This window comes from Mesitornis unicolor, unplaced genomic scaffold (genome assembly GCF_000695765.1).
Source record: "Mesitornis unicolor isolate BGI_N332 unplaced genomic scaffold, ASM69576v1 scaffold11656, whole genome shotgun sequence".
In the NCBI taxonomy this organism is placed as follows: Eukaryota; Metazoa; Chordata; class Aves; order Mesitornithiformes; family Mesitornithidae; genus Mesitornis; species Mesitornis unicolor.
The window spans coordinates 28,810-55,270 of NW_010190343.1; the positions used below are offsets into that span (position 1 = coordinate 28,810).

The 26,461-nt window shown below is 37.3% G+C and overlaps 1 protein-coding gene across 1 annotated transcript in view; it reads left to right on the top strand.

Annotated features, from left to right (window-relative positions):
- LMBR1 (limb development membrane protein 1) overlaps positions 1-26,461 on the top strand; it is a 64,890-nt gene that overhangs the window by 28,763 nt on the left and 9,666 nt on the right. The window contains exons 7-11 of the mRNA XM_010186376.1: positions 17,671-17,797; positions 18,239-18,307; positions 19,633-19,697; positions 20,839-20,911; positions 25,882-25,962. Of these exons, the coding sequence (XP_010184678.1) occupies positions 17,671-17,797; positions 18,239-18,307; positions 19,633-19,697; positions 20,839-20,911; positions 25,882-25,962 (415 nt within the window). The remainder of the gene's footprint in view (positions 1-17,670; positions 17,798-18,238; positions 18,308-19,632; positions 19,698-20,838; positions 20,912-25,881; positions 25,963-26,461) is intronic.

Here is a 26,461-nt window from a genome sequence, read left to right on the forward strand (position 1 = left end):
AAAGCAGTGGATTATAGATACTCACCTAGCTCAAAACTCAGATAAAATGACTCACTGGAAGCTTTTATGCAAGTCATCCTGAATTTGTCATAGAATTGCCTTCATTACAGTGAATAAATAGGTCACTTGAAATTTAGGTGTGCACAATCAAGATACCTATTTGAAGGTGCTCGTATAAGAATTACATGTTGGATTTTAATGGAAATTCTGAAGATGAATTATTAAAAGAAATTCGGTTCTGAAATTGAATGAATTTTTTCATTTTTTAAAATGGATTTCTTTGTTCAGCTTAAATTGCAGCAGTAACGTTAGTCTTTATCAGGTATGATAAAACTGCCAAAGTTTTTAGTCGTCTGTTTGAGTGTTTTTACAGTATAATCTATTATAAGTTGATTTTATCCACTTACTGTGATATGAACTTTTTGCAAGCTATGGTATTTCACATAGCTCATAGGTTACTATTACGAGCTTTGTGTAACTTCTCCGTGTTCCTGTAAGGAAGTATTGCCCCCTTAACTGTTTAAGTTTCATGGATCTGAATGGGTTTGATTAACCATTTTCCAATTTACTATGGCTTTTTTTCCTGGTTGCTAGTATACTTTCTAAATGGCACATGGCCCCTCTTACAGACTCTCTTAGATTCCCCAGGGCAACAGTTTAAAACAACCAAGGACTTGCATATTGTGGAGAGGAGAGAAATACGGAAATTAGGCACTTGCCATGGACGGATGCAGTGTTGTACTGAAAATCAAGCTGATCTGCCTAGTTTTTAATTACAACCACTATGTTAATTCCAAAAGGGCATTTTGGGCCTAAGGGGGTAGACCATGCCCTTTTTAAAGACTTTAAGTGCTCTTTCTCGTGTAGTTTATTTCCATTTAATGGCAGTTGCAGACTTCTGTTATCAGAAAAATAATTATAAAAGTAATATAGTGTATAATATTGTTAGTGTATAATGTGTCTATGTATGTCTTTGTGCAGATATGTGTGCACACGTGTATTGTCGTGTACATATGTGAATTAGGTTTTTCAAGACTATCAAAGTAGTTGGAGTTCATTGTGGTTTATTACACCTTAGCTGGTGCTATTAACTGAGCTATTGGAGTACCTGAAGTAACTTTAATCTCCTGCATCAGTATTAAAAACATTGCATATCTTTCTGTATTCTTGTGTTCCTTTAGAAAGTCTGTGAATAAAGTTATGGTTCTTGTTTAGATCCTTTTTCAGTTCTTTGTCACTGGTGTTCTCAAATTCTGTAGTACAGTTACGAAACAAAGGTGTCAACCAAGTCTTTTAATGTCAGAATTAACCTCATTCTCTTCATAAAAGGAAAAACTGTGGTATTTGCAGTTGAGCATCTGTAGTTCACAGTGCTGATGTTTCCATGTTTGATAACAGACTGCACAGAAAATTGCGTGCTGCTGTGTGAAGGAGGCAAGCATTTTTGAGGAGATAATTGCTATAACTTTCCTTGACCTTAAAATATGCTTTCTCTTGATGTAACTTCAACTGAAATTTGTATTTGTTTGAAGCTGACAAAGATAAAGATGTTTAGGAGTAATTTCCTTGTAAGAAAATACAAATAGTGTAATTTACCCCCGTGAGAAACTGGAATAACTGGGTATTGCATAATCCTGAGTGTAGCATTTTAAAAAGGCTTTATGAAGTATTTTACCTTAATACTGATCTTTGAACTTGAAGTCATGGCATAAAGTTTAACATGAGCGACAGCAACATCCTGACCAATTATCCAAATTATCCAGACATCCCAAAATGTTCAGAACACAACACACAGAGTCTGTGGATTAAGAGGTTAACTCCTGGAACATCAAAAGAAGTGCATGATAATAAAAACAAATAGTAGAAAAATTTGAGGTAACTTCCTTGCTTAATTAATTAGGTAGACCAGGTGGAAGCGAAGAGGCCAGAGCTGGTGCTCAGAATGTCTATAAAGCTGAGCAACATGACAGCACAATGGAGGAGGAACAAAGATTTTTTTAATATACTTCTATCCTGTGTCACAGTTTGAAATTGTCCTGGTTTATGTCCCTTTTGGCAAACTTACATAAAAGTGACCCTGTACTGTATTTTATGACCAGATGACTTTTTTCCCAGTGGCTAATTTGTATCAGACCCCCATCTTAAAGAGACACAGAAATGAGTAGGAAGTCCAAGCCGGTTTGTCTCAATGAGCTTTCATTGCGTGCTTTCATTATTTTTGCTCGTTTTTGCCACTGATCATCCATAAATTGTTGGAAATGAGTGATTAAGGAAGTGCTGCTTAGTGTTAGTGGCACATGCACATTCTTGGTATGGTTTTTGTGGGTGAGAGGAAATCGCGTACTGCACAAACAAAAAGGAAAACTCCTGCTGGGAACCTTTCAAGGAAATTTAACTTGCATAATGTTTTGATCTTGGTGTTTATTACAGAAAATAAGAGTAATATTTCACCAGCTATTGTTATGTGTCAGCTAGTCTCTCCATCTGCTCGCCTTTCCTTGATATCCCTTCCCAAATTCTCAAAGGTTATTTTAATAAAAACACCACTTTAAAATGTAGCAGTTTATTCATCCGTTGAAGGCAGGTGAGATGGGTCACTATGCTGGAATTTATTGCATAGTGCTTGCTACTGTATCGAGATTTGGCTGTTGTGCCTGCAAAGTCCTGCCTGTGTTAGCAGTTACTGCTCAGTCCGTGCAAGTAAAACCTGGTGTGGGTTCCCTTCCAAATAGTGAGATACAACGGTTTCTGCTGTTAAAAGGCAGATTTCTTCCCTTCCTCTCTTTCATTGGAGTATGGCTTTTAAAAATGTGTTTTGTGAATAAAATTACTTCTTTGAGGAGGGAGTGAAATGTTGAAGCTTTGCAAAAAATACGGTTACTAGCATTTTTTTGAAACTGCTTTTTTTGCTGTAAAGCTGTTGTAGGCACTGGCTGCTCAGCAAGTTAACATCTTCCATCTCCTCAATATTTGAGTTGACTTGATACACTCTGTATTTATCAATAGCAATGATTTTTCCTAGTCATGTTACTGCATAATAAGACTGAACTAAGCTTAATTTTCTAATGTGTTGTGTTGCAGTGCATTGTGTTTGCAAGCTCTAGGTAACTAAACATAGTAATAAACACAAGTGAAAAGCAAATCTGCTGCTTTTTGCTTTATTGGTGGGTATGGACATTCTAATTTCTGTATTTTTTCCACATAGAAAAGCTATATTCCCCAGTTTCGCTGAGTGTACCACCTATAGGTGTAAAATACATTTTCATTATGTGATGAAGCCAACGTAGGAAGTGTATTCAAAGTTAATTCTGAAGTATTTACTTTTAGAAACTTCTTTGCTAATCTCAAGCAGTATTCAATTGAAAACAATTGTTCCTGTAATATCTAATTAAACCCAGTCACTTTTCTAAATTTTTCTTGATTTTTCTGGAAAAGTGATTGGGAGAGTGCAAGAGTCTTGGAGATTGTTTGGAGACAGCATTTGACCTCGTGTTTTATGCTTGCGTGTACCTCCGACTGCAATACCCACGGGCCACTGTGTGTAATGGCTCACCAAATAGTCTTGAGGTGCTCTGCTAACAGTGTATGTTTATTTGGCATTTAAGCTCATATTTATTTGTCTGTAAAATCATTCAGCATGAACTGAGACTTTAGTGCTCTGATCTCCATGAAATGTTTACTAGCATGTAACTGAATTATTGTACGCTATATTACAACCCATTTACTCGTTCCATTAGTAATACCAGAGGCAAAAGTTGTTTAATCAGTCACATCAAAGGCAGATGTTTGGTTTTGTATTTTTGACATAAGCTAACATCCTAAGTTCAGATACGAAATCCAGTTCTTTAGACTGGAGTAACTTAAAGTAACACCACTTATAGTTTATTAGACTTTTTTTGTTGTTTAGAAGCAGATCCTGATTATTCTGGGATTCTGATCTGGCAAGTGACTTGATCAGGGCTTTTTCTCCTCCTTATTAAAATCAAAGCATACTTAACTGACAGGTACGCAAACTCATAACATAATCTGTAAGATGGAAGGTGGATAGTTAAGGACTGTATTTAATGGTAAATCCTGCATTAAGAATGATGCTTATCTTGACTCTTCCTATGCTTCCTGCTTCTGCCGAAGTCTCAGAAATGGTGTGTACGCAGCTAAATGTAGAGTATGTTTATAATTTGTAATGTAGAGGATGAGCACATCTAATATTAAATTTGAGCTGACCTTATAAAATGGCTGGAAATGGAAGATGAGAAGGTTTAGCATACTGGTTTTCATGTCACATTAACAAGTGTCTACATTCAGCTCTGAAAACAAGTTAAAATACAGCTTTACATTAGGAAGTCTTTTATTTGCAGTTCTAAAGAGAAAAAAAATTTCTTACCGTACAGTAATATTTCAGCAAATTAATCTGAAAAGTTACGTGAGCCTATGGCCTGCTTTTGAGGACCTGTGATTGCAATATGTAACCATGCTGTAGATGAGTATGAGATGTAGAGACTTTTGTCTGTAGAAGTATTTCAGGGCTGCCTGTTTTTCTGTCCTTCCACAATGACTGTAAGACAAAGTTAAGTTAAAACATTAAGAACATGGAAAATTACTCCAGGAAGATCAAGAAGAGCTTGGGAACATTGGTTGCATTCATTTTTGTATTACAAAGCCTAGACTTCAGCATGCTTTTATTTGTGTCTGCATTTAGCCATTTAGAAACAAAAGCTGTGCAGGACAGGTAAATGACATGCACGTATTCTTCAGCTTAGGGCCACATCCCATTTCAGTGAGAGCAAGATGAAAAAAGTTCAGAAATTGGTGGCTAGGAGAGAGAAACTTGTGACAGTTGAGGAATAATGGCTTAATGCGAATTTATTTTTGTAGATATATGAAACATTTTATAATGTTTTATAAGACATCTTCTTTAACTCAGTTGAGGACATTATATGCAGAATCTGTCCTTTTAATTTTACCATAAGGAGATGTATGGTTTGTTCAATATATGTAACAGTTCTGTATCTGGGGCAGCTGAGGGGGAAGTGGATGTTGATTGTTGTGCACATTGGATCAAGATGTGATGAGATGTGATCTGTGCTCCGTTTCATTGAAGTAGTTAAATGTCAGTTGGTTGCTTCCATAAATTAGAGTCTACTTCTTTTAAAGAGGCCTCAGTATAAGTTACAAAAACTAGAGCAACAGGAGATAAGCTAATGGTAGGGTTTACTCGGCATAGCAGTTCTGCACTACCTGCCTCACCGTGACTTCATTAGCTGAGCAATGATTCAGCCTTTCTGCAGTAGTTTATAGGGTTGAGGTTGTAATTCGTTTTTTTACCAACTCTTTAGTGTACTTAGAAAAGCAGAATGTGTCAGGTTAATCTGTGTTTTTGCAACATTTTCATGTATTTGAGCTATGGAAATCAGATGAAACAAGGATTGTTAGTAATAGTGGGGTAAAAATACCGTGCAAAGAATATTCCAGACACACTTAGCGTCATTTCAGAATGTGGTTTTCTGACCCTTACTTCTCTAGCATATTGTGAGAAACTGTTAGATGACTGATGCATTATGAGTAGGTAGAGTCATCTGTAAAACGAATGAGCTTTAGAAGTCAGCACTGGAGCACTCGTTATCCTACCTCATCTGAGCCAGGAATCAAATGCATTGCTGAACTTTTGTGCTTTCCGCACTCCTACGTTGCTCTGAACTTGGACGTCCCCGCTGTATTTAGTGTGCTGGTGTCTTGTGCAATTTCCATGGTTCTTTGCCTAAAAGCTTTAACATGTAGCTGGAAGCCTGCAAATGGAATAAGATGGGATTGTTTTTCTCTGCTGCTCTCTTAGTGAATAAATTGAGTGTTTTTTATGTTAGTATTTATTTGTTGTTAGGATAACTTAGAGTTCTGCATGAGTAAAAATAGACATGCTCAATACTTCTACTACTTGTAAAGCTACCAATACTGAGTTTGAATCTCTTCATTTTATCATTGATGTAAACTGAAGCACTGGGTTCTAAAATACTTCCCCCCCCCAAGATACTTTTTTTTTCTTTGGCAGAAGTCAGTAGTTCTCAAATTTTGTTTGGCTGGAGCATTCTTAATGCCCTCTATAGACCCTTCTGTCTGTGGTAGATGCTAGCTATATATCTAAAAACCCTGAGATGTATTTCTTAATTTTTTAATTGTCAGTTTATAATAACATTCTTATAAATATTTCAGTGAAACTAGAAAATTTTACCGTGCGTTGGGAAGGAGTAAGTATTCACACATACAGGATTCCTGAAATGGCTGCGACTCAGGGGATCTAGAAGCATCCTCGCTTAGGCAGTGGAAAAAGGCAAATGCCTTTGGGAATTTGGCATGTCTGCATTAAAGGCTTCAAGAAAGCAATGTGAACACCTTTCTGACACAGTATTTGGGGTTTTTTATTAAATGGTAAGAAACATTAAAGAGATCTGCTGCTGGTTTTATTTGAACATTGTTATAGAAATGGCTGTTTTAGGCATGAGAAAGATTTTATTAAGTTTTGAATATTTTCACATTAGTCTGTTTTCAGTGTTCATTGACATCAAATAGTGATTTTTCAGGACAAGTAAAAACATTCTCTATTTTAAATCTTTATGCACTTTTGTTATTTTATATAAAAAATTAAAAAGTGCTTTACAGATTTAATAGAAATGTAATTTTAATTCACAGAAAGGACAAATGCCGTATCATTTAATATCGATAGCGACAAATTTTAATATAAATATTTTAATCCTAGAAAGGCATGAAACAATTTTCTAATAGGCTTCCTTTTATTAAATGAGGCTTTACTAGGTAAACACCACTTCTGATTCCCTAGGAACAATGTTTTTAGTAGTACTGATAACCAGCAATGTGATATTTAGACCTTTAGTCTGTATTATTTGATATTACTAGAAATATGCCACATTAGGGCTTAATCTATATTAAAAATTACTCTGAATTGACAGTGCAAGGAAGGAGCTCATGCATCTGTGGTCAGGATTCGTAAGGCAGCCAACAACTTTATTTACAAAAGAGGGGAGGAGGAAGGACCAATGAGTTTGTCTCCCATCCCTGGCTATTGTTATTGTTGTCATGATGATGTTATTTTATTATTGTATTTTGGTGTAGCTTTTTGAAGGATTTCCCAGCTTATTAAAGAGAACTTCTATCAGTCTGGTGCTCTGGTCAATTCCTAGAATTGTGCTTTCTTCTTGATCTTGTTCACCCTTGTAGGGGTTAGTAACATCCAAAAAAGCTTTGTGTTTCTTTTTATTTTAGAACTTTAATAATGACCTGCGTGCTGTTAGATGTCATTTGCTCTTGGGAACTGTCTTCCTGGTTTCTGCCTGCCAGAAGCACAATCACAAATTCCAAGTCTTTCTTTATACTTTTGCATTACTTATCTTAATCCTCTGCCAAGCTACGAAAAAGTTGGAAAATATCTATTTATCTTCCTATTGCTCCGATCTAGCAGGAAAGATTTGCTGATCCAAAAGTAAATGATTAGAGGAGTCTCGGAGTGTCAGAAATCCCACAGCTCCCATGTTGTTGTTGCAGGTGGCTTTGGAAAGTCTGGGAAACTTGGTAGGTAGAGGGAGTGGAGCATCTGAGAGCTCGTTAGTGAGGGCTGGGCTAATGAACAGAACAACAGAGGGTGACGCATGGGGAAAGGGGTAGTGTTGGGGCAGTCGTCACGTTACTATGTGTCCTTTCATTTCTTCCTTCCTTTCTCCCCAGAAAGTTTGGGGTGTATGCTTTTACTGTAGTGTCAATAGAGCTGCATCTGTCCTTTTTAATAAAAGCGTAGCCATAATCCTGTTGGGTTATTTTGCTGGGTTTTTTGGTTTTATTTTTCTCTCCCCCCCCCAATAGTTTCTTTCTGCAAAGGAGGGAAGGGCAGGCTGCAGCAGGGTGGTCACATACGTCTGACAGCTGTGGGCTGTAATGATTTTTGTGTTTGCATTTTCTTTGATATTCTGTCTAGCTTTTCCTTATTTTAAGAAAGGGGTATGTCTTCTGATACAAAATATGGAGGGAATGTTTTCCTGATACATTATTTTTGTTGAATTTGCAAGAATGAGACCTAGATGTGGAGGAGCCAGGTGTGTGCTCTTTCCTTAAGTAATTGGAATTCATGTATTTGAAACAACGCCTTAACTACTGGGCAATAAATGAATTTCATGTTATCATTCTCACTAGAGTCTGTCTTGTCTTGGATAATTACATAGATATTAGGAAAAGTGAGAACTGTTTTTATCTCAGTTGTGAGGATGCAAGTCTGCAGAGAGTCCATCTTGGTTCTTGGGTTATTTCAGTGAGTTATTTGCATGCAGTGATTTCAACAGGAAAACTTGACAGATATGGACCCCAAAATACACTTTGGTGGTTTGGATACTCTGCTGGAGTAGAGTACACTGGAGAAGAGGGCAGAATTTTCTTTGGCAAAGGAGTCTCTCCAGTGGGTGTGCTGCATCCTGGATAGATGTCCTCTTCACCAGTCTACTAAATAAAGACATCTTTGTTTTGACCTCTGTTTGGGCGGTTTTGGTCTTTCATTTCCAACTTGGCAGGCATAGCTCTAATGCTTATTGGTACACGTCTTTAGCCAATACCCAACTAATTAATCGTGATTTTTTTCTATCAAGTTCCTTTAACTTATGTTTTCTTTTTCTCTCTCCAGTTTTTAGTTTCTCTTTGAAATTTTTTTACTTAAACTGTTAAATGGTTTCAGCTGCCTCCTCTTGCTCTGTTGACAGAATGGTAACCGCTGTGAAGTAATTTGGGAAAACATGCTAACATGAAAATCAGCTGAAAGTCGCTGGGAATGTGTTGTGACTGTGGATTTATGGTATTGTGAGGAAAATAAATATAAAATTGAAAATACACTTTCTGTGTTGTGATGAAAAGTGTTCATTTTAATCTTCAAATTCCTACAGGCTGGAAAGGTTCTGTGAGAAGACACAGTCAGCACTGGTTACAGTCTGAGGTCTTTGGTTCTTCCATGGGCAAGGGACCTTTTCCTGAATGCTTGAATCTGATGCATGAGTATATTGTTTCTTGATTGTTTTTAGCTCGCTCTGAGGGTTCTGAGTCCTTGGATTCCACATTTTTAAAATGAGCTGAGCTTTCATAAAACTGCAGCTCCTGTTTTTGGCTCAGTAATTTGTGGTGGTCTCATAAGGTAATGAACCCTTGACTAAATATCAGTGTGCTAAATCTAGTGTGTGTTTCTGTGTTACCTGGTAGAAAATGAGTCTCATTTATTTAAAAAAAAGTTTCTGCACAGTCTTGCATAGGTCAGAACCAATATTGCTCCATGTATGGCTTCTAACCATAGAAATGGTTAGAATGCTTAAAGCTAAAAGCTTCATTAATGATTACAAACCAATAAAAAGAGTTATTGTGCTAAAAATGTAATTGATGTTACTGTGTAGCATCTCCAACCCCATACCTGCTGTAATTCTCATTCTTTTTCAGTGCCTCCATTTATTTTCCGCGGATGTTAGCATGCATGTTTGTTGCAGTCAGCCTCTCACTGAGCAAATCTTAAGGTTACCAAGAGTCCTTTTTGTCACTTGAAAACAAAGGGCTTTATGTGCACTTTAAATGTGCTATGATTGCAGAAATGTTTCCCAGGCTTTCTCTGTGGGTCAGGGCATGGTGTAAAAAGTAATGTTTACCTACCTTGCAAGGGGTCAAGATGTCCAAGCAGAACTGTGTTCAAATATTCAGCACCATAGAAACTTTGTTGGGACTCTCTGGTTTTGTGTGTAAGGTTGTAATTTTTACTTCATTGATAACAGGTTTTTTATTATGTTTTTCTGAACAATTTGCAACCAAACTAAAATGTAGAATTAACTGGAATTAAGAAAAGTCATAGCATGTTGTACAGTGGTGATGTAGTTCCAAAAATGTAAATCTTGTGGTTTTTTCATTAAAATCACTATAGCAAAGTAATGTTCCTTTTTCTTGAGGTAGGGGTGGGGCTGTAGCTCTCTGATTTTACCAGGAGTTTTGCCTGTTACGAGAAGAGAAAATAATGTGCTGCAAGTTTTTGCTACTCTCATCAGTGATAAAACACAGGAACTCTTGGTGGGTGTTACCTGTACATATACATTGAAATCCTTGTTGCATTAGAAAGCATTAAAAATTATGCTTAAGTTGCTGGAAAATAATATTTGTGTTCCTAATCACAACTGGCACAGCAAAAATTGGCAAAAATGGGTCGATTACTTTCATTTATGTAATCATTCTTTCTCGAAAAATAACTTGAGTTTCTGGCACAGGGTTGTGTCCCTGCGTGGAAGATCACTGTGTCTTCCACAGTGCGCTTCCTGGATATAAGGTGCGTGTTTGACCTTAGCTTTGCAAGAATGGCAGTCGTCAGATATTTCCTTTTAAGCCTTTCTTGATTTTGCATGTGGCTCTTAATGGAGAGAGGAGCAGTCAGGAGGTATTGCCTGTGCACAGATCCCTGTGCTAACTAACTGCTGGTTATGCAAAACTCCTGAAACCTTGTGGACAACCAATGTGCAGAGCAAGGTCTTCACTTGCTTCCTGTGCTAGCTTAATGGCAAAACATTTTATATTGTTACTTTTATGTAATTTAAAATGGAATTTCAAGTGAGACAAAAACCCCAACACTTCTTACTATTTCCATTACCAAGAAATCTCTCTCTTCCTTCTTGGAAAGCTGTAAGAAACTATCACCAAACATATGTTCTTTCATAAAGTAAAAACCAGCTTCTAGGTGTTATGTGCAAACACACGTAGTGGGAAAAGTCTTAATGTGTTGTAACTGGCATAATGGTCATCTTGCTGAACTTAAATGTACTGGGGAGGAGAAGTGGTTTTCTTATAATTACACTTTTTGACTTCCCTGTAGGACATCTCCATCATTCCTTCAGGATTGTTGTTGCCATTTGTACTTCATTGGACTTTTCAGCTGAATAATTACCTTTTCTTTGGCAATGTGCTGGTTTTTAGTATGTTTTGATATTTAGTATCCAGGATGACTTACCTATGTCAGGAAAGGACAGGAGTAACATAACAAGAAAGAAATATGGTAAGATTTTGGTGATGTTTTCCAGATTTGCACCTAAAAATTTGTCGGAACATTTTTGGGATAATTAAAACCGTTCTTGCTAAAATGGATCTTTTCTGGAAACATGAACCCTTAGGCCTGCTGCTTCAGGCAGTGTGCATAGCTCAGGATTAAGCAATATAAAAACTTCTGAATGTCTCAGCAATTTAATTTTAAAGAAGCAGAAGTCAGATGTCTTCAAGGATGTACAAACAACAAGATCCTTAGAATGTGTTTGTAGGACAGCTTTTATTTGTACGCATCCCTGAGAGCTTCACATGCTCTTTTTTTCACCTTTTATTTTGTTTTTGGTTTTTTTCTCCCTCATCAGTGTACAGAGAAGATGACAGATATTACTGGGCTTCTGGCAAATTCCAGGCTGCTGGAATTGATGTGTTAAACATCTTTCCTTTAACAAATATTTCACTTGATTAGGCGCTCACATTAAAGAACTGGGTGGATTTTGAAAATGAGAGTAAAAATCTAGGTGAGCTGCTGAGTCTAGGCTGCAAAACATTGGCATTGAAAATGTAAAAAAAAAAAGTGGTAGGGTTAGAGGGTGTAATCTACCAGTCTTTTCCCCCCAATTTTCTTGGTACACAGTTTAATTGTAATTTCTGTCTTTAATTGTAATTTCTATCAGATTAGCTTCCTAAAGTTTTTGTTGACTGTATTGTTTTTTTAATCTTCCACAAGAGACTCCTTTTGTGCCAAGTTGGGCTGTGTGATGCCAAGTTTCTGCTTCCTTGGCAGTAGGGAACCAGAGAGGTAATTGGATTTCAGAAATGTCTTGTTTTATGGATAATCCGAAACTCATCTGAGGAAATTGCAAGGTCTTAGATGTCTTTTGTTTTCCTGTTTAGCGGTTACCAAAGATTGTTTTATGTGCTTGACAATGACAGTTGATGTTTTGTCCTAGATATCTTCATGGAAAAAGACTTTTTAAAATTGGGCTACTAAAACTAAAGTTACTGTCCAGCAAGAGCAGGGCCACCTTCCTTCAAACTGGGGATGGCCCTAACAGTGAGTCCATCTAGGGGACACCACTTCTCTCCTTTTTGGACCTATAGAGAAACTTACATGTGAATTGAAGACCAAACATCAGGTTCTTCCCAACGCTTCTTTTACCTTGTGTTAATGCTGTCTCTTTCTCTTTTGCTCTGTTTCACTTCCTGTTCAACTTTCTCCTTCTTAAAGTTTTATAGCCTGCCTTCTTCTCTGTATATCCCTGAGCAACACCAACACCCACAAAAGTGAGGATGAGCCATTTCTCTATAATAAAAACATTTCTATTCATGTCATCCTTGTCTTTTGAGATCTTTGGGGAGTGTTTGAAGAAGGAACTGTGGTCTACATTGCTTCATCCATTTTCTTTGAGGACTGTGTGTCCTGGTTTACAGATTCAGATTTTCTTATCTTTTTGACTGGGAAATAATCTGTCTAATCCCAGGCTTTATTTTAGACAAGACTTTTTAAAAAGGAATGTATTTTTTTTCTAGGTCCTCCTACTTCCCTTATTTATTTTCCATTCCTCTCTACACAGAACTGTAAGCTGAAATCTCAGCAATATTCTTAGTATATGGCAGTGGAAGTATGAGAAACCACCACCTTAACGTGTATTTCCATTCCCCATTTAATTTTATGACTTTAAGCTCAATTACATTTTATTTAGTTTGTGGTTTTTCTTTTTGAGATCTGGTATTTGTAGCACTGTAAAAAAGATTTTAAAATCTTGGTGTGGTGTGGGTTGGGGTTTTTTTTTTTTTTTGTTACCTCTCCAACTTAACCAGCATCCCAGCAATAATTGGGCAAGAGAAAGTAAAGGAATTACTGCAGGGGTCAGCTTGTCTTACTGAAAATAAAGCAAGTGCATTGCCTGAGTTCACTCTTCTCTTTTAAAATTGGCTTATCACCGCATTTAAAAACAACACAATTTAGCCTGGGGTGTAGAACAATGTTTTTATTAACTTCTAAAGGCTGTGTTTGTGTTCATCTTATAAGTCTGCAGCATGGGAGCATTATTTAAGGCTGTGTTAATGCTGTTACTGAAATCTGAGTTGGATATTTTAATTAAGAGTAGTGCCAAGGTTGTTCTCCTTATACCCCCCTCAATAAGCTGTATAGACATTTATAATTTGTTTCATTTATAAATTGTTTCAGTCTGCATCGTACATTTGAATTCTTCCTTAAATACTAGAACATAGGATAGGTGCAAACCAGTCTTTTTTCCTCGCTATGTCAGTATCCTGGAGGTGTCCTTCTCGTGCGTTACTGTGCAATCCATGCGTAGTTTGGAGATTAATAAATCCCTTCTCCCTTAAAGCAGGTTAAATTGCAAGTAGAATTGCATTAAAATAATGCAATGAACTTAATTGTGGTGTATGCATTCTGTTCATAATGAAGGACACCTTAAGAATGAAGTATTTGTTATCAAATGCAGGTTTGAAAGCTGAGATCTAGAACAGCTTTCTGAAAAACCTGATGCAAGCTGGTTGGTTTTATAGTGCTTACTTTCCTTGTTCTTACTGTCAGAACCATTAGGAAAAGAAGACGAGGTGAAGACTTGGTCACCTTGGTTTTCCTTCTTGAATACAGTATGGAAAGTTAAAAATAGAAAGTGTTTTCCCATTTCTTTCACAGACAGTTCAGTTTCCATAGGAATGTTAAGCAGTGATCATAGGAGCTCATGAGGGGATTTCTCCTGATAAAACAAACTGGAAAACTGATGTGAAAGGTGACTCTTCTTCCTTCACCTGCCCCTGTATGTGTGCATACACACACGTGTGCACACACTTAACTTGCTGCATTTGTGTGGTGAAGGTTTCCTTTGTTGCCAGTTGCATGCTAATGATGAGGAATCCAAGAGCTCTTCCAACTGCTTCAAATGCAGTCACTTTTTTGACACAAAGGTTTGGGGCTATATGGCTGTTTTCCCTGCTTGGAATGCTAATTCAGAGTAGTCCTATGTACCTACACTACATGTTTTATGTATTCTACTCACTTGTGAATTACAGAACTAAGACTCTCAAGACAGATATGATTGTGTAGACTGAACATGAGCAATATATTTACTCTTACAAGCTGATTTGAAAACTCCTATTTTAGATGTGTTTGTTGTTGTTTTTGAAGATGGCAGACTCTAATGTTCCTTTTCACATAAAAAAATGTGAGGAGTAAATGAATTTAGAAAGTGCAACAAGTATTATGTGAAATAGAAGTGGCAATATCTTCTGTGCCATGAAGGTGTACTGTGACAACTGGTTCATCTAAGAAATCTGAGTAATATAATGAGACTATGGGAGAGAAGTGAAGTGACTCAAAGGAAAAATGTTAAGCCAAAAACAGAATACCAGTGAAGAGGTTTTTGCTGAGGAAAAATCTATTCAGCATTGAATTTCAAGCTTTATTTGCATAGTTGTGCTTTCATTGAAATAAAATGAAATGTTGCTTGTATTTACCCTTTTTTTAATCTCTGTTCTCAAAGTCAGGAGTACAGATTTTTGTCCAGCAAAATTAAATTAGTGATGTTACTAATGATAATGTTCAAGTTTTAAATTTCTCAGCTGGACAAACAAAACTACCTTCAGCAACAATAAGTAGCATTAAGGGTGTGTATGGCTCACTTCCTACTTATTATCTTACTCTGAGGGTGGCTGAGCACTGGCACAGGTTGCCCAGGGTGGTTGTGGAGTCTCCAGCCTTGGAGGCACTCAAAAGCTGCCTGGACATGGTCCTAGGCAGCCAACTCCAGTTCGCCCTGCTTGAGTCATGGGAGTTTGGACCCGAAGACCTCCAGAGATCCCTGCCAACCTCAGCTGATGATGATTCTGGGTTTCTCCAATAATTTCCTGTGTATGTGTGTATGTGGGGGATAACTCTGTACCTTTCCTTCCTTACAAATAGCAGGTATTTGGCAGGTACACTAATGTGTGTAAGTATGAACTAATGGGCCTGGATCATTAATGTTTTAATAGGGCACACTCTTATGGGTGCCTAATTGAGATTAAGTATTTACCTATATGCTTTAAGCATCTTAATTCTTTTTTTATCCTAGACTTTCACCAGCTATTCATTAGTGCCTATGACAGAATGTTTCTATCTAGTCATTTCACTGAAGTTCTTCAAAATATTGCTATTTGAATATTTTTAAATGGTCATCAGTTTGTGGATCCTATTGTGTGTTTGTGCAGTGTGCTGTAGAAATTGTTCTGCCCTTGGAGTGAACTTTCAGTTGAGCTTTTCAATGCATACTTTTGAGACTGCCGTGTTGTCGATATATCACATAAGTGCAGAGATGCGTGTAACTAGTGAGAACAGAAGAAGATTCTCAGAAAATTGAAGCAATCAAAGGTTATTCAAACTCACATAGGAACTAAAAAAGGAGGAAGGCTTGTTAGGCAGCTAACTGGCTTTTTCTAGAGTTTTGACCAAAAGGACCATTGCCACAAAGCAGCGGTTACATCAGAGTAGTTGCTGTGGTCATCTCTCTTTTTTTGAGAGAGATTTATGTTGTCCTATTTTTAGCTGTCTTCAGAGAACACTTGCAGTAAAACTGTTATTTACAGATGACTATTTCCATCACAGTGTATTTCTTATTTATCTCTTGATAATTACGGTGCTCCCTCCAACGGAGGAGGATTTGGTGTTTGGGTTGCCATGTAAAAGGAAATATTTTCCACGTTTCCCCAGAAGAGTCTGTTGCTATTGAAACTTGAAGTCAGAGGCTGAGATTTGCGCATGTGTGTCATAGTAGGGAAATCAGGAATCCACTTTCTGTGGCTCAAGCTTTCAGAAATCCAGAAAGTAGCTTTGTATTTTCCTCTGCCTAGGAGAGCAAAGGGAGTCTTCAAGGTTTTTGGAGAGCTTGGAGCAGATCTGTGCGTGCATCCCCGAATGTTTTGGGTTTTCTACTAATCCTGTGACTTTCTTCTTTGTAAAGTAAAGGCTCTGTACTGATGATTGGTACTTAGACTGTAATCTGTTTGTTTCTTGGTAACTTACTGCTCAGGTTCAGAACTTAAGTATTAAACATATGGCTATTTAATCTTCAAGTACGTATATTTGGCTCAGGTGCTCACCTTCAAAATAATTCACGGAAGACTGAAAGTTAGCTTCTGAGCACTACAAAAATAACATTTTAATAACTTCTAACCTCGAAGCCGCTTCTATTATACACAAAATAATTCTAAGAGTAAATCCATATTCTGTCCATGCTGCCTTTATTTTGAAATCTGGTGTTTGAGAGCCTTTATTGAGTTGGACTTTATCTGCCCACTTAAGCCTTAAGGGGAATTTTGTGAATGTCTCTTTTCGTCTGTTTTTTCTTTCTTGCTACCTTACCTGGCCTGCAGAGACCGGTGGCAGAGAGGAATCAGTGCTCATGGTCAGGATGCCTGAGGCCCTCATTCATGGCTGGATGCAGTGGTTATGTAGGGAGCGTGATTTTCAGAGTGAATACCATGTAAAGATTGCCCTCTTATGTTAAGCAGTGAGGGAAGAGATGATAAAAATAGACAAATGATAAAGTAAAACTTTCTGCTTTAACTGTAAAGTATACTTTTTAGTGGAATACACCCAAGTTGGGGTGAAACTGTGTGAGAAACAAGAGATGGGATTTGCTTGTGGAGATGTGTACTGGCAAATGAAGTAAAATAAAAGTACAATGGATCAGTGAACAGCAGTCTGATGGTCCCTTAATGGCAAGGTTGTCTGAAGAAAGTGTCCCAATAGCTCTATTGTTTGAAATTATTAAAATTAATGTTAAAAACACAAATTTAAAAAACAACTTGATTTTGTGTATTATTTGATATATTTACATTTGCAAATCTAACACTCCACCATTAGAGCATTGTTACATTTTTAGACTCCAGAGCAAATGCTGTTATATATAACCTTGTAGCCCTGTGATTTGTGTGTGTTGTAAGCAAGATGTAGGTGTTTCAGTGCGGAGCGTGCAAAGATGGGAGGTCATGGATGCAGCTGCAGCAGCAGCAGCGTGGGCAGCCCAAGAGCAAGCATTACTCCAAGCGTACGCTTGAGGGCTCTGAAGACTGTGAGGAGCAGTGCAGAAGCAATTGCAGCTGAAGAATGTATTTTAACTAAAGTGGTGCATTGTACCTGTGCAGGGTTTAATGCTTGCTGGGCTATTTGGCTATTTGCCATAATTGGCTTTCCATTCCCTTGATTGGAATCATAGATAAAAATTTGCTAATCCACTTTCTTTGCTGAAGGTATTAGAAAAGTAATCCATCTCTTAAAAATGCTTGAGCAAAATCGTATGGTATAAAGAATACTTTATGGAATAATGAGATTAATGAGAACTGTAAGACATACGCAGTTTAAAACATTTTTCAATGGTTTTAAGGGGAAAGTCGCAATCTGGGCACTATAAAGCCCTAAGCACTTCCTTTTATTATGCACCGCCTTTTAAATGTGCATTACATGTTATGCTTTTGTCTACATGGTAAAATGTGACGATATATTTAGAAAGAAGGAACTACAATTAATTTGTATTTTTCTTATGTTTGAAAATATCTGACTCAAAGTTCTTGACTGTGTTGTTTCCTCCCTCTTCTCTTGTCTGCCCACAGGGCATCAGAGCACGCATTTTGGAAACCCTTGTAATGCTTATTCTGCTTGCACTGCTTATCCTTGGAATCGTATGGGTGGCTTCAGCACTCATAGACAATGATGCTGCCAGTATGGAATCTCTGTATGGTATGGAATTTGAGAAACTACCACACTAGTTTCGTTTTAATTATGGAAATGGATGCTTTCAATTAAATGTATTTCTAGTAAATGCTATGTGAGTATTGCACAGGTTGTGAAGAAGCTGCCTTAATTTAGTCAATACTGTTTTTTCCTTTAAATCCACTTTCAGCATGCCAAGAAGTTCCATGCTCGTGTGGATGCGGTGTGTGTTAAGAGCAAGTGACTTAAGTGGGATGGAAGTAAAAGCTGAAGATATTTTTCAAGCTAAAGTACTTGGGGATTTACTCGCCTGAAGGATTGTTTATGAGTAATTCTTAGTTTATACTTGAAAATACAGTTGTTTAATCCTGAACGCTTAGGAAAAGAAGTTAATTCAGTTGTGTTTGTGACATAAATAGCCTATTTGTAATGAACTAGGGCTGTACCCAGTATTTTTTTCCTTTACAGACCTCTGGGAATTCTACCTCCCATATTTATATTCCTGTATATCACTGATGGGATGCTTGCTACTTCTGTGTAAGTATTTTCCTTATTATTCCAAGAGATGAGTGATTTTATTTATTTTTTTAACAGATGAAAGGAAAATTAAGATTGTGGAAGTGAAGAGTGTGAAAAATGGGGGCTTTTTTGGTGGTGGCTTTTGGTTTGGGTTTTTATTTTTCATTCATATGTTTAAATTTCACTGTGAATTTGTTAGGTTTGGGTTCTGAAGTTTGTGAACCAGTGCTACCTTACATTTTCAGATTTTTGAGAAACTCCACACCTCACCCAAAATAATTTCAATTTTTAACTGGTTAAAGCAGGCATTTGAAAAATAGGGACTCCTTTCTGCAAAGAAAAGCACAATTTTTAAATGAAGTGTTTGTAGGAGGTCAGTAGTATGGAGAGAGTTACTTTGTAACACTTAGTTTGCCCTATATTCAGTAGACTATCCGTCTTCCTTTTTTAACTGGAAGTGTTTTTGTATAGACAGAAGTTGCAACACAGTGCAATTAGCTTTCATAACCACACAACTGATATCTGGCCAGTCTGGAGGTCAGTTACAGGATTGCATATAAAACAAATGCAGTTAAAAATCAGGCTTGTACCAACTGGTTCCAGCCAGAGTTCAGTCACCCATGTTTAGGGGAATAAGAAAGATGATAGAAGGCTCCAAATCCCACTTACAATTTCTAGAAAATTGCTGAGAGGGGTATAGAACATCTGCTTTTCTAGATTATCATAGTTCTGTCTGTTCTCCAGGCTTTATGGGCTAGCTGTGTAATGATCTCTTGACCTTACAGCGATACCTGTGCTGATCTATTAAATGTGCCTGAGATGTTCTCTAGTGCTGTGGTATTCCATCCATGATGCTGCATTTTTCAGAAGGTGGCTCATGGTGGTGGTTTCTGGTCTGCGTGAACTCCAAAACCGCACCTGGGAATTGCTTGGAAAGGTGTGAACTGGCCCAGGGCACATCACGCCAGGGATATTTCTAGCAATTGACTGGTGTTGACAATCAAGTCTTAATGCCCACAGATGTATCCTGGCACTGCTGAATTTACTCGTGTAGACACAGCCTCTGGTGCCACACGGTTTGCATAAATAATTGAGCAAGTTAAAGATAGCTGATTGTGTGGTGTTCCCTGTTGACGAAAAATTCACAGTTATGCTGTTGAAGGGTAGAGATGCTTGTCTTGTTCAGAATTCATGGTAGTAATATGTTTTAAAGTCCATATTGCTCTTGCAGTTCTCTTCAAAATCATACTTGGTTATTTGCAGAATAGCACATTGAACATCCAAATAAGAATCAGTCTTTGACTTACAAATGACTGTTTTGCATAATCTTTCTTCCCCTGCAGTATGCACGCCAGTGGGACTGTCGCGGATGTTTACAGTAATGGGTCAGTTGCTGGTGAAGCCAACAGTAAGTGTTACACAAACTGTCCTCATGTGCTATCTCTTAGAAGGTAGAATGGCATTTGGGTACTGGCTTTTAGAGTGCTTACAATTCCACATAATTCTCTCTTAAGTTCATCAGTTTCTGTAGTCAATATTTATGTACTTGTTTAAAACTTTTAGTATACCACAGAACTCTTTCTTCCACAGAAAAAGGTTTTTTTAATACTATAGACTTTCTCTAACTTTCCAATTGAAATAACTGCTACTAGTGTTAATATTTATCGCCAGTATTACCTGTTATGTCCTATATTGCTTATTATGTTTTGCAAATGCCTGGAAAGTGTGGGCTTGTTCTGAGTTCAGGAGGAAAGGATACAAGACCAAAATAAGGCTGGATGACAGAAAGGTACCTGAGGGTACACATAGGAGGGTGAAATGTAGGTAATTGGCATCTGTAGGAACTTGTTTGACATAGGGGCTCTGCTGCTGCTCTTGTACTGGATGCTCTGAGGGTAGGAGGAAGTTTGTACCTTGTGCAAGTGCTCTAGTGACTTTGCTGTTGTGTTTCCTGGTTTGAATTTGCTGAAATTTGGGTGTGCTTAGGTCTTGCGTTCATTTTCATTAGTCAATTCAACTCTGAAAATACAAAGAAAATATATAATGTGTTTTTGTCTGTAAGCATTAAACTCAAAGCAGCTGATAATAAGGAAGACAGACTTAAATTATTTGGTTTTAGCTTCCAGTAGCAATTTAGATTTGGTTGAAATCCTGGCCTATATATTAAAAAGTGACTTTTCACACTTTTTCAAAATCTGTAGTTATTTTTGTTTAAATTGAGTGTGAAGGTGCGTAGGTTGTTAACTTGTTCCCTAGAAATTGAGTGATTTTAATAATACATCAGAAGTACTGTCCCTTCCCCTGTTCCTTAAGTCTCTTCAGATTGAAGCTGAACATAAAAGCTTTAACCTGAAATTGAAACTTAACAGAAATAGAAAACTTAACAATAAAGAAACAGATCTGAATAGCATCTTCTGTGGAGTTCTTATTTGTATCCCTATTGTAAACTTGTAGACTATATATTTAAAATGTAGGTTTCTAGAGCAAAACAGACCTGACTAGATGAATACAGTCAGAAAAACAGTTCATGTTTCTGTTTCTAAATACAGATCCTTGAAGACCTGGACGAGCAGATGTATATCATCACTTTAGAGGAAGAAGCAATTCAGAGGAAGCTTAATGGTATGCTTGTTCTGATGCTGATTCAGTTCCAGTATTTAGAGTAGAGTGGTTCTGGTCACCACCATTGATCTCAGTGTTACATAGCCTCATCTCCGAAAATCGAAAATTTTGACATCTTAGTAAGTAAGAAGCATTATAGGCTTACGTTTCATTGCTCACTGTTGCTCAAGATTGGCTCATGTGTGCTTTGGTTTGGTTTTTAATAGGTTCATTAGCTTGAATATGTGAATATTCAGAGACTGAGAAAGCAAACTGAGTTGTTGAACAGGCCCACCACCCTTACTCCAAAATAGTTTGGATTGATAAATGACTGTATTTTAGCTCTATCTGAGGAACAGTGAACTTGTATTATGAGTTTTGTTGGGTTTTTTTTTTTTTTGGAAGATTTGTTCTGTTTCATTTTTTTATATAGAATCTTAATAATTGATTAACAACAGAGCAGTCCTTTTATTCTGGAAGCTATATGGTGAATTTAATAATTTTAATAATTCTATTAATGAATAATTACAATGATTAATTAAAAATGTTTTCACTTCTTGTATTTAGTATTACAATTTTGCACTTCTTGATAAAGTGTTTCTGTTTTGAAGTATTTCAAAAGCAGTAGGAAAAATCGGCTTCTAAGAGTATTGCAGCATGGCAGGCACCAATTATGGAAAATACATCAGTTTCATAAACCTGGAAATCATGTTGCACAAATTCACTTCTGAATTGCTTTTAATTGCATGGATCAGCCATCCATCCCCAATTTATACAATTGCTTCAGGTTGGGAAACCAAAGAATATTCATGTCATGACACATCCATTGTTGTGTTGTCTTGTGATTTATTTTAGCCTTAATTTGCTTAATTTCCTGCCTTTCTCTCTTACTTTTCAGTCTTGTGTCATACATCTCAATCTTTCCTCCTTTCAAGTCTCAGTAAGTCTCCTTTCGAAGTTGTGTGGTCAGGGAAAGTACCTTTGGTAACGTTATATCGTGGTGGTTGTCTTATTTCAGTGTTTAAAATCTGTGGAGGAGTAGTGACTTCTTTGTGCTAAAATCAGCCATGGTTTCAGTTTAAAAGTAACGCTCACCTTTGCAGTTTCGGAAGCTTAGGTTTTTTTATACTGACATGCATATATCTATATATATGCATGCACATGCAGACACGCAAAAAGGTGCATGCAGTGAGTGTCTTTGAAGCTGTGATGGGGTAATTATAATTGTTTTGTGTGCTTGATGTTAGCTAGCAACTGTAGAATATTTGTTACTGAATGCTTTATGTTGTCATGGTGACTGTGCTTATGTACGAGAAAAGCGATACAGAAAAATGAACCAATAGTTTTTCAAGTGCTTCTGAGAAGTAGCGCAGAGTGGTTTCCACTATTCAGGTGGATAATGTGATTATTTAGGTGATGATTGTCTGCTGGTTTTCTGTGTAGTTGTCTATGGAACACTTGCAATTTAGCAATATCACTCATGAAGTGGACCTGATCTGTTTACAGGCATCTATTACTTGAATTTAGGACATAATGTGCAACTGCAACCCACCCGTGTTCCAAAGAGCTCTCGCCAGCACGCTTGTGCAAGATGGAAGATGTGGGGTTTTAATGTCCTTTGGGAGAGGGAAATTAATTTTTGTTTCACATGCTGAGAGAATGGCATTAACACCATAATCCGAAGGAACGTTTAAAAACTCATAGTTTGGTGTGCAGAGAAAATGAATAGGCTTAAGCTGAAAAGTAAGTAAAAATCTAAACTTGGAAATAGCATGTAGGTGGAGGGCAATATGTTATGTGCACAAGAAGATAATCTGCAAGATTTTTGTGAATAAACATAAGTCATTTTACATATGGTTATAATTTCTGTCACAAGCATGGAAAGGTTCATCTTCTCTGCCAGAATTCTTTATAATACATACGAATTATGTCAGAAAAAGAGGTACCAGTTTTACCAGACCTATGAAGACTTATGATGTTTATTGCATTGTTAAAAAATCAGTACAAATGGAGGTATGACGCTAATTACATCAATAAATGTCATGCTTTGATGTCAGAGACTTCACTAACACACAGATTGCGCGAGTATTTTTGTTGCTCTATCAGAGCAGATATGTTGGGCTACACACTTCTTGTGCCATGGCTGGTGCAACTCCTCCACAGTTGTGGTAGTGGAAATACGTGTGCTTAAGTAACCCTGGTAGACAGTTTTGCAGTAAAGCATTCCGAAACATATCCTCCATGTATATGTACAGCCAAAGAGTCGAATTCTTATTAAAGCTCAAGAGGACCAGAGCACAGGTTTGATGATTGTCAATGCTGATTTTTATTTTTCTTGGTAGAATAATTGCTGTCACAGTCCTCGCACTGCTTCACTTGCTCCTAATTCATGTTTCCTCAGGCAATGCCTGGGCATGGGGAGGGTGTAGCAGGAATTGCTGTTCCCACTGAATAGGCTGGGTAAAGCCTCTGTTTTCAGAGGAGGAAAAAAGTTTAGCTGTGAGAGCTAGTGCCCTTCTTCATTCATAGAGATGTAGCCATTATGGCAGTGATGCAATTGATAGAGCATTCTGTAAAGCTCTTCATATTTGAACATAAATCTGACCGTGAAACTGTGTATCTTCTTCACAGAAACTAATTTTCTTCCTTCTCGAATGTCTACAGTGTATAAGTGAAAATTGGAGGAGGAGGGAGGGGAAAGTTTGATCGTGTTATCTACCCTAGTATTTTTATCCATTAAAGAGATACTGGGCTTTGGGAAAATGTTTGTTTCCAGCGTATTATATTTCAGTACCCACATCACTCCTACAGTCGAAGAATAAAGCTGGGACTTTTTTATATTAAAAGAAAAAAGTTGCCTTCAGCTATTAGTTTTCCTGAATCCAAAGCGACGGGTGGGGTAGGATCAAAAATACTTACTTGATCAAAGTTATTGGCTCTGAAGGTATCCTTGCCTATGTAAGAAAGATGAAAGGTGTTGTTTTTATTGCACGCTAGTAACAGTGTAATTTTGAACTAATTGGTGTTGAACTGCCAATCACCTAAGGGGAATGCAAATAGATACTCTTACAATTTCCTTTGAGGTACTGAAATCTTATGTCGGGGCTGGAAGAAAAACAGAATAATACCGTTAAATTGACCTTAAATGAGCTGCTTTGTGGCTTTCTTGGAGAATCCCTTCTAACTTTTCATTGCTAGTCCAAACAAGTCTCGTCTACCAATTTGATTTATTGGCTAGACAGCGCTGACATTGAACTTTGTGCGTTTGAAATAAAGCTAATGTTATAGAGCTTTTATGAATTTAGCTGCATCCTTTTCAAATATGCTTTTGACTGATCTGAAACTTTGCCTTCCCCTCTCATAAAATGTCCTTTTGTATAGCAACCTGTTGTTTGCTGCTATTTTTAAGGAGGAACTACAACGGCACTTAAATATGATTCAGAACCTCTACTGAAGTGTCTCTTAGGGACCTAATGTGGTCACGCTGACTTTGCTGGAAGGGCTCCTGTGGATATCAGTATCTTGAGCTCTGGATTTTTATATTGAGAGGAAGAAACAACATCCATCTTGAAGAAAGCTTTTCCTCAGAAACCCCTAAATTAATTATGAAGAAAATGTCAATGCTAATTAGAGTTTTCTCACTTTTCTAACTGCTTCCATTAAAGTTCTTGAGGCTTTTCCCACTGCCCTCTGTAGCGATCCTTTTGCTCAGCTCATGGTAGTTACTCATTCCATGAATCAGATGTTTTAGACTGCACATAAGCACAAAAGCTTATTTTTGTAACGATAATGAGATTATGTCATTGATATCAAAGAGAAATGTTTAGGCACAGTACAGTGGATGAGAAATTTACCTTCTTATTTTGTACTGAGATTGCTGGATAGATGAGCAGGCAACAGGATCAAAGGTGAGGCTGAGAGTAGGGAATAGCCAGCAGGTGAAAGACGTCAATGTAAATCAAGAAGGAAGGTAATAGAGAAATTAGGGTTTGTTAAGACCTTGAACTGTCACTGCCACAGTGTTTTTGGAGAATGAGATTGGCCTGGAACAGACAGAGAAAAATATGAAACTCTTAACTTATTTTCAGGTGAGATTATTCAGAAATAAAATGGATGCAAGGGAGGCAAAGATGAGAGTGGGGAGTGTTTCTCAGTTTTGCAGTTTGTGATTGCGAAGAGTAAAAGCTACAGTAGAAATAATGAGATCAGAAGTGAAACGGCAGATCTCTAGTCAGTATTTTAGAGCTGTATCATTGCTTGAACACTGTGCAGTGTTACAGAGATACTGGAATTGAGGAGAGAAACCACAGTGTGCTTGTAAGCACAAGTTTCTCTTGTTGAGAAACCACAGAGACTGACCAAATCGAGCAAACTGATACGAGCAGGAGATACGTCAACAGGCAGGTCAGCAGTGTGAAAACTGGGTGTGCTGAGTAAGAAGAACTGGAGGTATGGGAGAAGAGAGGTACAGAAGCTGAAACTGGAGGTCCAGCCACTAGGTTACTTAGTTTGGAGGCAAAGGTCCGCTTTGTCTTTAAGTTGCTAAATAATATTGACTTTAAAGGGTATCCAAAATATCTTTACATCTTGATATATGACTCCTATAGACATACAAGAATGAGGCATTTGAGCTGTCTTGTGTCAGGGTGCCACACTGTAACAGCTTTTTGGACCTGTGTGACAGTTCACCAGGAGCTGTTCTCTTACTTCTTGCAGCAGCTGGACAACAGAATAGCAGGGATCACTGAGTTACACTGCCAAACCTCTCAAGTGTTGAACTCTTCTGCTTAGACAGAATTAGAGGGTTCTTGTCTAAGCCTCTGGTTTCTTGGATTTTTTTTTTGTAAAAGTAGTTGAGCCTCAAAAAACCACCTGCTATTTAAAGCCACAGGTGTTAATGTGATGCTTCCTAAATCTGAATTGTCACAGTGTGTCTTACAGTATTATAGTCAGTCTCTTCCAAAAGAAAATGCTGTCTTCTGTTTTAAAAGGTGTATCTTCCACTGTGGAATACCAGACGGTGGACTTGGAGCGGGAGCTTGAAAAAGTGAAAAGCAAGAAAACCAATCTAGGTAACAATTACTTTCCTACTGTTTTTTATTAGTTGCAGTTTATTAAATGACCTAAAGATGCTGTAGCAGTCACTTGATTGATTCAAGTTGTGTTCTTAACCAGATTTATGTATTTGCAGTCCTTCAGATTGTCATAGTTTCTACAGATGCATCACATGGAGTCATTTTGCACCTCTAAGAAACACATTTAACTAGGGAGTCTGATTTGGATCTTTTTTTTAACATACTCTTAGAGAAATTAAAACACTCTTGACTTTCTGGCATGAAGCTCAATAGCACGATCTTTTCTTATATTATTGATTCATATTCAATGATTTCACATATTAATGATTATTTGGGATAATCAAAGACATTACTGTCCTCTGTTTTTAAATTATTCCTGTAAAGGTCAAATTATGTTTAGGAACAGTAAAATAATTTTTAGCTGGTTTGTCTTTTAAACTGGTAGATGATACTTTTGGTAATGGCAGCCATTCAGCAAGCATCCCCTTCCTTTTTC